Raw genomic sequence first — 14,656 nt, 5'->3', positions numbered from 1 at the left:
ACAATGATTTACAGTGTCCAGCTGGAGCTGCTTTAAAAAGCAAACTCAGATCTAAATTACTAATTAACAAGGTACAAAGATGCTTCCACAAAGGATCCATCAATTATTGTAGTAATCTCAGCAGGATATGAAGCTGGTGTCCTTTAAAAGGACAATTAAAAAATTAAGCCGCGTATTTACATTTGTTGTTTACTTAATAGAAAAAGGTTTAAACAATATGTACGTAACTGTGACATCACGATTGTGTAAGCCTCGTGAAGAAATGCTACCATAAATATAAAATGGCTGCTCTTTGCAGACAGGACTGTCTCTTCTTCGTACTTCTTCAGTGCTTCACACAATTAAACTGTAATTTTGATTGTTTACAGCTTTACTTACTTTTGTAAAAAAAAATGTAATTAATGCTCAATCAAATCCTGCCATCAACTGCATTCAATAGAGATAGGCAGAAATCAGGTTTGAGGGTCTTTAACTCAAAAAATGAGAAACAGACGTGTACACGTGCCCTACAGCCAATCTGATTGCAGTCAATTCATATATGGCTTTTAGTATGCTGTCTCAGTAATTAAAGAAGAAAGAGGCTTTGGAGTTTTCATTCAAAGAACAGTACAGGCCTTCTGAAGATCAGCTTTAAGAACAAGCTAATCACTATTTCAGCATTCAATTTCAGGAAGCTGTTTCTGGGAGCCCTTTCACTTCATCAGCCATGCTACATTGCAAAGACAGGTGTTTGTATTTAATCAATGCATTTTAGTTACGTTCCAGGTATTCAATTAACAGTGCTCATTGCCAGCCCATAGCCAGCATGGCAGACCACCTTGGAACAGCAGCGGCCAAGGAATATTGCTCCTGGCTTTTCACCAATTCAATAAATAAACTTCCCCTGCACCATCCTTTTAAATACCTTCATTTTTAAATTAGATTTTGATTTTCTGCTCATAAACACCTAAACCTCTGTTGAGCCAACAAAACCTATTTTGTAATTTTGATTAGCATGATGTGTCTTCCCTGCATGTTTTTTGCAGCTGGACTGCTAGCAGAGGATAGACTACTTCACAAAATAAGAGAGAAGATTTTATTAAGAAAGTTTTTACTTTGGCATCCTCTTTTACATGTTTGAAACAGCTTTAAATACATGCATGCTACAGAAAGTTTGGACCAGATAAGAATACTGTAAATTTGTTAAACTGTAATGGTTAAAGAGAATATGATCCGAGTCAGAAACAGATCGAGAGGGATTTTTCGTATTTCTCTACCACACAGATAATGCTGACAGACAAAATGATATATAGCTATTTTCATCCCAGGAATCTAAATTGCTTTTATGCAGTATTATCTTATATGTTAAAGTTGTAAAGCCAAAAGCTAATATCAGAGAAATAAATATTTATATTATGTGCTTTTACTGTGAATCAATTTTGTGTAACTAAATGAGATGCAGTCACTGTTTGCACTCACAGCTCCTTTCTCTGTGGAATACTGTCAGTTTAAGAGAAAAGATCAAAACCACATCAGGTTTAGCCACCGGACATTGCGTGCTCATACACTCTTGCCTTTGATTTGTCACTGCATTGTTTAAGCTTCTTAGGGATGAGCTCACATTGAAAAATGAGGGTACTCAGAAATTATTACATTAAAAAATTCTGCAACTGCTTCTAAAGTTTGCTGACTGACAACTGGGTACTTACAAGATGCAAAGAAGCATCCTGCCACTGCTTTTAACGATTTGTATTTCAGCACTTCAAGTACAATTTTAGTTTATATGTCAAAGCTGTATCCCTATGTATCATATAGTTGGGAATGGGTACACTCAGGTGCAGAAAAGATTTAAAACATGAAAACAACAATAAATAGCAGTATATAAACCTGTGGTCTAATAATCCGATCCATTTGCCTCATAAACCCCAAATTTCAATGTGCCATAAAATCAGCAGACACCCACTAAACTGACCACACTAGCTATCACACATCAACATGGTAACACGCAGAGAGCTTCCCTAAGGTAGCGGAGCACTCCGGATGATGCCTCAACCCAGGCAGATGTTCAGCTCCTCCAGTTTTGGAGAACAGATGACTTTGCTAGTATGATTTGTCAGATTTTGGTGATGCAGTTAGAAAGTCAAATGCAAAAGTGAGGATAATAGCCAAGAATGCTCAGCTGCTTGTAGCTTCTTCTCAATTATACTGTAAAAGTACTGTACTACTGCTGCATTGCATTTTACTGTCATATGAAGAAGAGGGACAGTCTTCCACTTGCACTTTCATGATAATTTAACCCGTGTCCCTGAAAGCCACCATCAAATGGTGAGCCCCACTTTCTCATCATGACTTCAAGCACATACTGAAGAGAGTATGTGGGAGCAAGTTGAAGACCTTTTTTGGTGGGTTAGCTATCAGATCAGCTTGCTAGTTGAGTCAGCATGTCAGACAGCTGCACCTGATGCAAGGGAAGCAGTCAGAGGCAGGAACAGGGAACACACAGCTTTGCTGACATCCAACTGCCATGCAATGGGGTGAGGTGCAAATGAAAACATACTTCAGTAGTCTGGAGCCAACCCTTTTACAACTTTTTTTAGGTTTTACAGAAGTATAACCCAGAAAGTCATAGTCCAATTCCTCAGGTTATGCAGCACAGTTATGTAAAGTTAAGATGAGAGACAGAACCAGCTGCATTGTTCCCTCTGGAATGAGACAATTAGATACTGAGCTTGAATTATTGAGAACTGCCCACTTAGCAGAGCAACAAGCTCTGAAGGAACCATTCAACAATAGAAATGCCAATACATCTTGATTAGAACTTTTTCCATTTCAGAGCGTGATCGGTCAGGTTACCACAATCTGTTTGAGATGAGATGTTTAACCACTTCGACAGTGAGGAAAAGGAGAAATCTACAGACTGTACAGACTAAGACCAAGTGGGGCACTAAAAAAAACCAACAAACACACACCAAACAAACAAAATAAAGAAATGGAGCACCTCTGCTCCCTCCCTCCTTTGCATCCTATTCATCCAAATCCTTGTATGAAAGGATGAAAGCACTCTCCCACTCTTTTTCCATTCTCACAGGGCTTTAACTAAGTGAAAGATCTTAATACCTAACACAATGAATGCCAAGTGACTCAAGCAATGATAGAAGTACTCCATTCATGCTTCATGCATCTTCCAGTAACAGTCCCTTCTCCAACAATTCATCCTACTCTGTTCTCTCTCTGGTTCTTTGGGTCAGGTTTTTGCTAGCCTCACTACTTCTACCTAGAGCTGCGTATTTGGACTCTAAAGCCACACACTGCTGCCTTCACAAAAGACTAACGAAAACCAAAACACAAATCAATGTAGCGTCTACTGGGCAAGAGAAATGGTTGTTCTGGGTTCAAATGCTGCTACCACAAATATCAACACTTCATCCAAAATGTTACCTCTGTACTTGATATCACCAGAAAAATGAAATTTACATAAGAGTAGCTCAAAAAGAAACATTTCCTGAAAACAGGAAACAATGTTGAACTAAAAAGAACCTACAAGAAATGTACACAGGACCTGACAGGAGCCACCCTGGCTGTGCCCATCAGTTAGCATTGTCAGACTTCTGGTAGGATGACTGCACGGAAAGATCCTTTCCCTAATGTTATGCTCCGCTTCTTAAAAAAGAATTCTGTTTAAGAAAGCCATTTTAGTTTTCTGTATTAATTACTGCTTATAGATAGGCTCCTGAAGCAAAACTCCAAAGTCATAAGGGATACCATAACTCAAAAACGAATCACAGACATATGACGTAAGAACTGTAACGAGGCATTCACAGATGGTATTTTGCCAGATCTGGAGCACTTCTACATACGTCCATATTGTCACAACCACAGCAGTATCCATGTACGTCCTCACACTATACCATATTACAGTCTGATACCCAAATGTGCAAAAGCCTCATCCCGTGTGTTGACTTCCCTCCAAGACAAACTCAGACAAAAGTCAGGTGTGTGTCCCTGTAGTCTCCAGTATGTTAGAACCTCAACACACAAGTCAGAGGGATGTGGCAAAAGAATACCAGAGAAACATGTGGCTACCACCACAGACATGGCCAGAGCTACAGCTACAGAGACAGACAAAGAATCTGTTTCTGGCAACAGAGAGGTCTAGCTTTTGACTTAGAGGGCAGGTTATATTACCTACTGCTTAGTCAAGCATCAGGCTTGAACTAATTGGACTCCCCAAACAGTAGGATTAGTGTGCCTGACTTAGCTTTTGATCTTCCTGACATATATGAACTGAGCCCTGCGTAGTTTTTTATTGTGCATATGTTTGCATTCATGTGTGTTTGCACATGTGTTTTTCAGATGGGGCCCATAAAACAAAGTTTCAGCCTGGTTTGCAAATACCCATCGCAGTAATGTGCAGCTTCCCTAGCTCTTTCAGTGCTTAAATGTGACTTTGAATTCGCTCTACGTAAAAGCCACAATTTTACCCCTGCACGCACATACATGCACACGCACAGATACGACTGTGTTACTCTGTAAGCATGCCTCGTTTAATTAACAGCCCTACAAGGCACCTGTTAAAAGCAGTCAAGACTTCCACCTATTTCAGGAGATTTGCCCTGCTATTTTAAACCCAACAGGTCAGTGAGCAGGTCCGAGGCTCCATTGTTAGTCAAGCACCTGTAGGAAATGCTTCTTTTGGGATGAGGGAAAAAAAAAAAAAACAAAAAACCACAACAACCCAGCTCGAGATGCCTGTACCCTTTACATCTGCTGCTCAGCTGGAGATGCAGTTAAAAGGCCATTAGAAGTGCAAGGTGACAGACCTCACAGGCTAGACGAGCGGGAGAGCAATTTGTTGTTTGCATGAGAAGCATCAGCCCTTGCTGCTTCTTTGTAACGGAGGGAAAGCAGTCCCTGTCCTGAGCCCTGAAAACCAAGGCCAGGCCAGGCAGCCGGTGGGTCTCCATCACCGGGCTGGCGCTGTGCTGTAGAGCCTCCTCCTGGGCACCCAGCTTTCTACAGCGGGCTGGCGGGACACGGACCCTTCCAGCGTGATTAATAACCCCTGACTGCTCGGCGGAGACTCGCTCCGCCAGGCGTGGCGGCAGGGCCCGAATCGCAGCCGCCCTTGCATTCCACGGGAGCGCCGCCGCCTCTGCCGCAGCACCTGCTTCAAACGCTGCGCGTCCGCTGTGCTTTGCAATCGCTCCACAGAATAAACTGCCACTGCTTCACTTTGCGGGAAGGAAAAGGTCACGTTAACCGAAAGGAGCTCATCAGAGAGAGCTGGTGGTCTTTGTGTCAGCCTCCTGTATTGAGAGCTAAAAAAATTTCTTAATAGGGAAGATTATTTTTTTGGAAGCGCGCAGGGGCTCCGGAGCAATCAACAGTGATGAAAGCAAACCTTAGTTTCAGTAGGTTTCAGACTGTTTTTACATACAGAGGAATAAAGTGATAAGAATTTTACCAGGCATATGTTTTCCTGCCATCTGCAGCACATTTTAAATTCCTTTTGCATCTTGTAATGTATTCTCTCTCTTTAGCAAAAGAACTAGTCTGTCTTTAAACACCAAGCTTTATACGCTGTTCTTAGAAATTTGTAGAGAAGTGTTAATTCTTTTATACATATTTAAGCTGCTAAAATAATTACGCCTGCTAGTATGAACAGTTGAAACCATGGGGATGAAGGTTCCCTTCCCAGGGAGGCAGCACCCATTAACCAGGTACGAAGGGGAGCATACAGTCATAGTTCACTGAAAATGTAATTTCATTTTGCTAGTAATGGGAGTGCTGATACTTTGATACCGTAATGGAGTTTTAAGCACCAAGCTTGTTATTTCAACTAGAAACTTTAATGTAATTATGCATTTTTACTTTACTAAGCAGAAAGGAAGATTAGTATGCATAGTTTTCTTACATGTATTGTGGGGAATAACATGAAGATCTCTGAGTGATACTGCAAGATGCTCAAGTCATTCAAAAGAAATGGCAGGTGGTAATTTTAAAGACAAATTACCCAGAAAAGCTTTTATTGTTGATCACTTGTTACAAGATTTGCCATTTGCAAGTAATTGTACATTCAGCTGAAACTGACCTTTTATGAGAGCCAAGTGGTAATATAAATGAAATGAATATATTCTTTATTGCAGTAATATAAAAAGAATGGCCTGAGCTTTTAACATAGTGCTTGACCTCTCTGGTGTCTGAACACCACCTAATCTCAGGAGAATTTCACAATAGCATATGATGAAATAACAAGTTTAACACATTAGCACTTAGGAATATAGAAAACCTTATAGCTTTAGGTTTGTTTTTTTGATTACAAATCAGACTGACAACAGAAAGAAAAAGATTATTTGAGTGCAATACACTGAAATTCATCATTACACTAATTATTAAAGCATATTGCCTTTTCTATTTTGAAGTCCCTCTTTCCAAGATACTCTACCTTCAGGAAGTCACACTGGAAAACTCCAGATGCTGAGATTTAAAACTCTCAGTCAAAAATTACTCATTTATAAGTGTTAAAAACATGCTATTTCTTCTCTAAAGGCCCTCATCTTACAAAGAGCACCTTTAGGTTTAGATGTACGTACCCTAAGTTGTGTTCCCTCTAATGGCACCAGTCACATACAAACCAGTAAGTATGTACAAGTGACAGCAAAGCCAGGTCTCAGGAAAGCTGTACTTCCTCCTAGCTAAATGCACATACTGGTTTATTAGCACACACCATTCACTCAACAGGAAAACAAGGGAGGCCATAAGGGGAGGTGACCAGAGAGCCTCCTGAAGCTGCAGTTACTGAAATCACACACAGAGGTGAGAAGCAGTCATACACAATGTGGATGATACCACTACAACAGTGCTAAAACAAGAAAAGTACAAAGTTTACATGAAATTCCATGTCCATCTTTATTGTTGTCACTGAGGTCAGGAGTGAATTAATCTCTAATGACCCAACTCAGATTTCACAAATTTGAGTTGATTATATTACTGATTGCAGTAAGGCTATTCCTTTTTTTACACTCCAAAGACAAAGACAAAAAGTGCCTGTGAATCCCCATTTGCCTCCTGGTCTACAGCCACTATCTTCACACAACTCTCTGTGACAGCCGCAGAGAAACAGTAGAAGATGGCATTAATTAGCAACTGCTTTGATACAACTCCTCGGTTAGGAGGATTTTCTGCTGTTCTCCTGTCAACCTATCATTACATTTTAGAGCTACTTACAGGAAAGCAAAACATTCCAAAAGGGCACCTTGGGAACATCTGACATGGCCTAATAGCTCAATTGCATGAGTGACTGCTGAGTTTATTTTTATTATTATTATTACCACTTTAGAGCTACAAGCAACTGTGTTATGTTTGCTAGCTTTCTTCAGTCAACGCCTCTGTATTATGGCAGTATGAAGCCCATTCATCAAAGCACAATTTCAAGTGACTCCTGACCTTCAAAATGAAGGGTTTGCTTCTGCTTTCATTTCAGTTACTTTCACTATGGTGTCTCTGTGTTGCCAGAATCTCACCCCATTTATCATCTGCACAGGAGAACAAAGCTCACTAACTTCTCACGCAGTATTTAAAATTAAAAATCTTTACAGTTGGATGCTTTACCAGGACACTTCTAGTCTTTCTCTAAATACACTATTATTCAGTATCTAGCAAAAAAATAAAAAAATAAAAAAGCAACAAACCCAAACAAAACCACAACCCATAAAAAATGCACACCCTTCACCTTTCAAAATCTCTAGATCACCTGGAAGTGGAAAGGCACAAATCAAACACACTCATTATTTTTAAACAGCCAGACATTCAGTTTCACTCAGAAAACTGAGACAAGGACATGTTCCACCTTTAGCTTTGATGTTTCATTTTCATGGCTTCCCCTATGATGCTGTAAGTTTTTGAAATCATGGTTGGAGTTACACAAGTATTGCTAACAGATATGTGCTGTGATTTTTCTCTTTTGTATTGACTTTCAGGTGACAGATTTTCCTACAGCAAAACATTTCCTAGAAAGTCCTCAGAAGCTCCACTCGGTGCTTGTGAATGCTGGGTCACAGCGGCGTGAGTCTGACAGCTCAACTCCTCCTCACGTGCAGGACACACCACAGCAGCTCTGTGAGAGGGCAGATTTTGCACGGATAGCCCAGCTACACCACAAGCTACTGCTACCCACCCTGCGTGTGACCGATGCACAGAATCAAGCCCATAGCAGCATATTATGTATACTTCAAATCTTCTTCCTCCTTTCATTCCCAGGCAAAGTTCCCTCACTGAGGACTTACTCTGACAACCTGTGTTGGAAATCAGCTTTATATACTTACTCCAATGTAGGCCACAGCACCACAATTTGGTGGTCAGACAAGATATCAGACACAGCAGGCTGATTACAAATAACATCTATAAAATCACATTGAACAATTCAGCATTGTTGTAAAAGCATAGCAGACAACCGTAATCACCTTATCACCAACTTCAACACATTTCACGTGCCACAAAATACCGTAGGAAAAGCTTGCCTTACTGTGCAAAAACTACGGCTTTTTAAACCTCTAACATCTACCTTCTCCATTCAAAAATGAGTGCCAGTACAAATAATTTTACAGAAGTTATCTAAAAAGCTCCATTCAGCAGAGGGGTATCTCTGTGTCTATAGCCTCTCTAAAGGGATTCTTCAGCTCTTTGCATCAGCACAGACATGCTTTGCATCAGTACATACACACTGACTCTTCAGTTTATCAAGTTTCAAGAGTCCTAGCTAGAAAGTAGCTTTTAAACTAATGACAAATGAAAACATATGACTACTGTTAAATCAGAATACATAAACCATACTGTGTGTTACTATTTTCCATCATATTATCAAGCCACTGATGCACAATCTTTTGAAAACACAATATTTGTTCAGAAATACAACTGTAATTAAAGTTGTTTGAACTCTTTAAAACATAAGGCATTTGACAGACTAGACTTCTTTCACAAAAGTAACAAATTGCTTCCTTAACCAAGTCAGTATGGTGGAAAAAGACTGAGGAAAAAAAAAATGCTGTGAAACGTGTACACTGATTGCTTTAGTTAAACTTCCAACATTGCACCGGGTTGCAAATACACAGCTTTCACTTTAACAAGAGCACATGCTGCATGAACAGTTACTACACGACCTCTCAGCACTGTACAAGAGCAGCATACTCCGAAAAATACCTTAAAGCAATTCTAGTCTTCCAACAACAGAGTAACTTGAATAGCTACACACAGAACTGCTCAAAAGTTGATACACCAACTAGCAACAAGACATATAAACCACACAAAAAAAACCCCACAACTTTTAATAGAAGCTCAGAAAAAATAACACATACGTGCATAAACCATATACTTCTTAACCATAAAAGTAGATTATATTATACTTTAAAAGCTTAGCAGGAAACTGAAGAGTAATTTTGGACTGAACTACTGTTAAATATTTAACTACTAGGAGTCCTTCTGTGCTGATACATGTTAGCAGAAACTTGCAAATGCTGGGATTACCTACAAATTGCACCAGCAACTTTGCACTGTACATCCAGAAAACAAATGAGACAACATAACTTCTCTGTGAGCTGAAAGCAACAAGTGTTTATCAAAAGTTACTAGAAGTCTGAAATTCACAGGATTTTTATTTTTTTTAAATGGGACAGGGCATATCCCACCACTCTGTCTCAGAGATGGAGTAACAGTGGGCAAAGGGAAAGCATGACTGCATATTCAAAGGATCTGTGGCTCATAGGAGAGATTCCATGATTTGATGTAACTGCTGAGCAACCTGAAGATCTTTTTTTTTTTTTTTTTTTTTTTTTTTTTAAAAAAAAGAGCACTGAAAGACCAGAGAATCAGTGAGCCTGAGGGACAATGGTGCCTGTGGAGGAACAGTTACACCCACAGGTCCTTTACTCTTCTGCCACGGGCGAGACCTGTGTCAGAAGGAACCAAGGTGGCTATGCAGAGGTCTGGTCTGCTCTGCACTGGCAACGTGGAAGAACCTTCCCCGTATTTTTGTGAACAGCATCCTCGCTGTCCTGACATTTTCCACATTTATCATTCCTCTTGTAAAGTGCTAAATACTGCACAGTGAAAAACTGTTGCTTTATTTCACCTCAAGGAAGATAAATCTACTGCTTCCAACTTTAAAAAGGAAGCAAGCAAACCTAATTCACTCTACAAACTGCAGCACCTAACAGCAAAGTGCCAATGGCAAAGCAGAAATCTTCCTTGAGGGCTCAAGCAGCCCAATTTAAGCAGCCCGAGCTCATGCCTTCCCCTTCATTTCTCTCTTTCTGTCGTGCTCTCCGACTGCTAAAGGATTATCTGCCCCGGACATATTTTTATTCAGTCAGTCCCAAAGATGCAACAGGGATAACATTGAAGGGAAAAGCAGGAAAATATAACTACAACAAAAAACAACCCCAACACCTTCCTAGGCAGATGAGATATAACCTGTTGTAGGCATGTTTCAGCAGAAGGAAGAGCTAAGTCACAGGCTGCTGGGGTCTCGAGCGGCGGAGGTGTTGGGGCGGCGGGGGGGGGGTCTCTCCCCAGCAGCCGATGCCTCTGCTCGACTCGGGCTGCAGCGCAGCCGCCCGGCTGCGCCCACAAGGGGCGAGCTGCCCGGCCGGGGGTGCGCGGCTGCGCTGGCCCCTTCCCAGGGGCGCGTCGCTCCCGGGGCCGCGGCGGTGGCGGCGTCCGGGAGGGCAGCCGGGCTGCCTTCCTCCTCCTCCTCCTCCGCCTCCCTTACGCCCCGTCCCCGCTGGCAGAGGGCAAAGTTATCTCCCCCGCACCCGGCGGCAGCGGGGGCGGCAGCCACTGCGGAACCGCTTGCTGCCTCTCGCAGCCCGGTTGCAACTCTCAAGAAGTTTCTGCCGGCGAACACAGCCGCGGCTGAGCCTCGCCCGCGCCCCCCTCTTTTTCCCCGTTACTCCCCCCCCCCCCCTTAATCCCCCCTTTAGTTTTTACGTTTATTTATCATTTATGCGCCCACGCGCGCCCCGCCGGGAAGCCACCGGGTGCCACCGGGGCCGGCAGAGCCGCTCCGCGCCGCGCAGACAACGCGGCGATTCACGGCCCCGCTTCCGCGGGGAGTGCGCGCTGCCGCCCCCCGCCCCGCGCCGCCGCCCCCCCCCGCGCCGCCCGGCCCCTACCTGCGATCTCCTGGTAGGGTACGCTGGCCAGGCTGAAGCCCTTGGCGCTGTACGCCTGCCGCACCTCGCCGCAGCTCCGCGCCTTGCCCTCAGCCCCCGCGGCCTCGGACGCCAGCAGCAGCAGGAGCAGCGGCAGCAGCAGCCCCGGCAGGGCGCAGCGCCGCGCAGCCCCCTGCGCCGCCGGCATGGCGCGGCGCGCAAGTCCCGCGCCGCCGCCGCGCCGCCGCGCCGCCGCACCCCCCGGCTGCGGGGGCGGCGGCACGGGAGCCCCCCGGCCGCCGAGGCAAACTTTTGAGAGGCGGGGGGGAGATGGGCGCGCACACACACACATGCGCGCACGGCGGGGGCAGGAGAGCGGCAGCCTTGGCCCCCCAGCTCCTCCAAATGCAAAGCGCTCTCGCAGCCCCGCCAAAAAAAAAAAAAAAAAAAAAAAAAAAAGGAGGGGGGGAGTGGAAAGGGAAAGGGGAAAGAAAATAAAAAGGAAAAAAGAGATAAAAATCTAGCTGTAGGTTGTGAAGACTGAAACCGCGGGCGCGTTGCTGCGAGCGGAGTCCCGGGCCAGCGGCAGCGCGATGAGCTGTGCCTGCCGCCTCTGCGAGGCTGGAGGTGGTGGGAAAAGCAGCCGGCGTGGGGATGGACTGGACAGCGGCTCTGTGCGTGGCTGTGTGCCTGTGTGTGTGTCTGCGTGTGCATGCGTGTGGTGCACTGGATGCGTGTGCCTGTATTTACGGGATCCGGGGAAACCTCTGCTCCGCGCAGCGCTGGAGCAGCCTCCTGAGCCAGGCAGGGAGAAATTCTGGAGACAGACACAGCGAGGGAGAGAGACACACGCGCGCGCACACACACACACACACACTCACAGAAACGTGCTACACGTTGCATCGCCGAAATACGGGAGCAGAAAGCAAATCCTGGCGTGGATCGCTGTTTGCTGGCAGAAGGAAGGAAAAGCACCCACAGACCCCTAAAAGTTCCCCCTCACCACGGATCCAGCCGCTCCGAGCCCCGAAATCACAAATTGCCTGGTAGTGGGAAGTCAGAGAAGGTACTCTTTGGCGGGCGGTATTGCTCTTTGTAATGCCATGATTGGGGTGGGCCCCATAAATACCTTTTATAATTAATTGTTGTTTGTTGCACACGTAAATACCCAAGCTGAAGAGCTGGAACCAGGATGAGTCCATCTTCTAAAGGAGAGAGAAGGAAGGATGATTCTGTGCATCAGACAAAGAATGAGGAGGAAACAAGGAACGCTCGTCCTTGACCCAGGTAATTTGTGCCACCCTAAGAGAGGAGAGCAGGGGACAACCCCATAAATTCTCTCTTGCAAATGAGTACTTGCAAAGAACTGAATGGGGGAAGTTGAGAAAATTCCTGCAAGGTGAATTCAGCCTCTGTTTAGAGAGAGAGAGAGGAAAATATTCTATTTTTCAGTATATGATAGTAAAACCCAAAGTTTCTTTTTAGAGGATTTATTGCAGTGCTTTATATTACTATAGAGAAGTGTGATGTTTTGTTCAATAGTATAAGACAGAGGTGTCAGGCCCAGGATGAGGTGAAGGCGGCCAACAGAAGAGATAAAAGACCATCAGCTGGGAGAGTCACTTATCAGTGAGGAGCCATAGAGCAGTATCATGACACTGTCCTCATTCAAGATGCATTCAAATTAGACCGAAATTATTAGGTGCCAATACTGGTGCAGTGTTACATTAACTGCTGTGTTAGTTTTGGGTCTGGGCCAGTGTACGCAGCCTGGTCCCACCTGACGTTGTGTGTTCCCTTAGCCTTCCTTACCATTTTCCCTCTTCCATCTTCTCACTTCTTCTCTCCCCTTTTCCTTGCCAACTCAGTGATGATACCCTGACACTGCTCGCGTACACGGCAGAGAAACAGCAATTGTATGTGCAGCCTTTGCCCTCCCCCTTCCTAGCAAAATTCCTCCATGTGCAGGAATGTGCATGAATGTGCAGGGGGTGGGATGGGGGGGGGGGGGGGGGGCGGGCAGGAAGGGGTTAGCGAGTCGTGGATCTTATTAGACTGCTGCAATCTGCTCAAAAAGATGGGGTTAGCACCTGTCCCTCCAACCTCCCCCTAAGGTGTGATGTCTCTAGGGGACAGGTGCCAGGTCCCAGTGAGATCACTTTTTAAGGCAAAGGTATGGGAGGGAGGTAAACTAAAAGGAGACGTTTCCGTCCTTTCCCCTAGTCCACCAGCCATTTAAATCTCCATAGACTTGCTACCTCGCAAGATTTAATTATATACCATAATCCTTGCTAGCACTAGTTTTGGGGAAGTTGGGAGCTCGTGGGTAGGTATTGTAACAGCATCAGGCACTGTCACCCAGCCTCATCTCCTGGAGGGCAGGGTGGAAGTCTCTGAGGATAGCAACCCACAAATAGAGAACTCCTACAAATAATAAGCCTTCAGTATGTGTTAGTGACCCCATATTAATGGAAAGTTAAGCAAGGTCTGTATGTTTACTGTGTGGAAAAGTTTGGCAGATCTGTCTGTAAGATCTCACTGTATGAAAGGTACATATAGTTCACCCGAAGATAGGATCAGGAGTGTTACAAATGTTACACATACCTCATTTTTTCTGGATTGCTCCAGCTTTCCTCTACATTGTGGTCAAAGCAGAGAATTAGCTTACCGTGTACCAAGCATGACAGACTCCCCCACAATCCAATCTTCTTCAACACTTCTCCAACCCACAGGAAAGTTATTTGACACAAATTCAAAGATGCAAATGAGAAAATCAGCAAACTGATTTGAAGTGCAGATATCATCATAAAATAGCAAAAGAGATTCTGTGATTAAGTCAGGAGCACATTTAGGTAGTAATGTTTTAAGAAAATTGTAAACGATACAAAATGTGGGGCTTATTCACCCTGCGTTTTTTTGCAAATACCGGTTGAATTCATACCATTGGTATATGATAGCACTTTTACTTAAGGTGATGACAGCATGATATGACCTTTATATAACATGGGCAGCCTGCTATGGGAAAATCAGGTTTATTTCCATCCTTGAACCCTGCCTCAGACAAAAATGGCCCGGTAGCTGGTTGCATTGTAGTCCTGTGTGTTGAAGGAACACCTTACTTTCCCAAGAGCTCATGTTTAAACACAGGTATTTCTACCGCTCCAACAAATCTCCTACTCATCACATGGGAGAATCATTGTGTGTTCTCAGTACATATGTAATTAATTTTGTACAAAGTGGAAAAGCTCCAAAGAAAGCCCAGGTCAGAACACACTCAAAGTCAGTGGCTTTAGCAATCCCTCAGAAACATAACACCTTCTGCCAGGGAACTCATAGGCACAAGCTAAAAGCTCTCCTATTTCAGGACCCACACTATTAAGCTATTTGAGGTGGACACACCATAGTCATCCTTTTTTCAGCTGTACCTTAAAACCTGTAAGCAGTATGTTTCACAGCTCATGAAAATACCTCTTTAATTTGTTCTTTCAGGAGGAGGCACAAGTGACCACTGGTTGCTGAACTAGAAACAA

At 44.0% G+C, this 14,656-nt stretch overlaps 1 protein-coding gene across 1 annotated transcript in view; it reads right to left on the bottom strand.

Moving 5' to 3' along the window:
- GPC6 (glypican 6) overlaps positions 1–11,492 on the bottom strand; it is a 773,218-nt gene extending 761,726 nt beyond the window's left edge. Inside the window, exon 1 of the mRNA XM_055702939.1 lies at positions 11,148–11,492. Coding sequence (XP_055558914.1) covers positions 11,148–11,478 — 331 coding nt within the window. The 5' untranslated portion in view covers positions 11,479–11,492. The remainder of the gene's footprint in view (positions 1–11,147) is intronic.
- Positions 11,493–14,656: the final 3,164 nt, after the last annotated feature.

This window comes from Falco cherrug, chromosome 2 (assembly GCF_023634085.1).
Source record: "Falco cherrug isolate bFalChe1 chromosome 2, bFalChe1.pri, whole genome shotgun sequence".
NCBI classification, from domain to species: domain Eukaryota; kingdom Metazoa; phylum Chordata; class Aves; order Falconiformes; family Falconidae; genus Falco; species Falco cherrug.
Note: the sequence above shows the minus strand (reverse complement) of the source record. Positions and strands in the feature narration are given on the sequence as shown.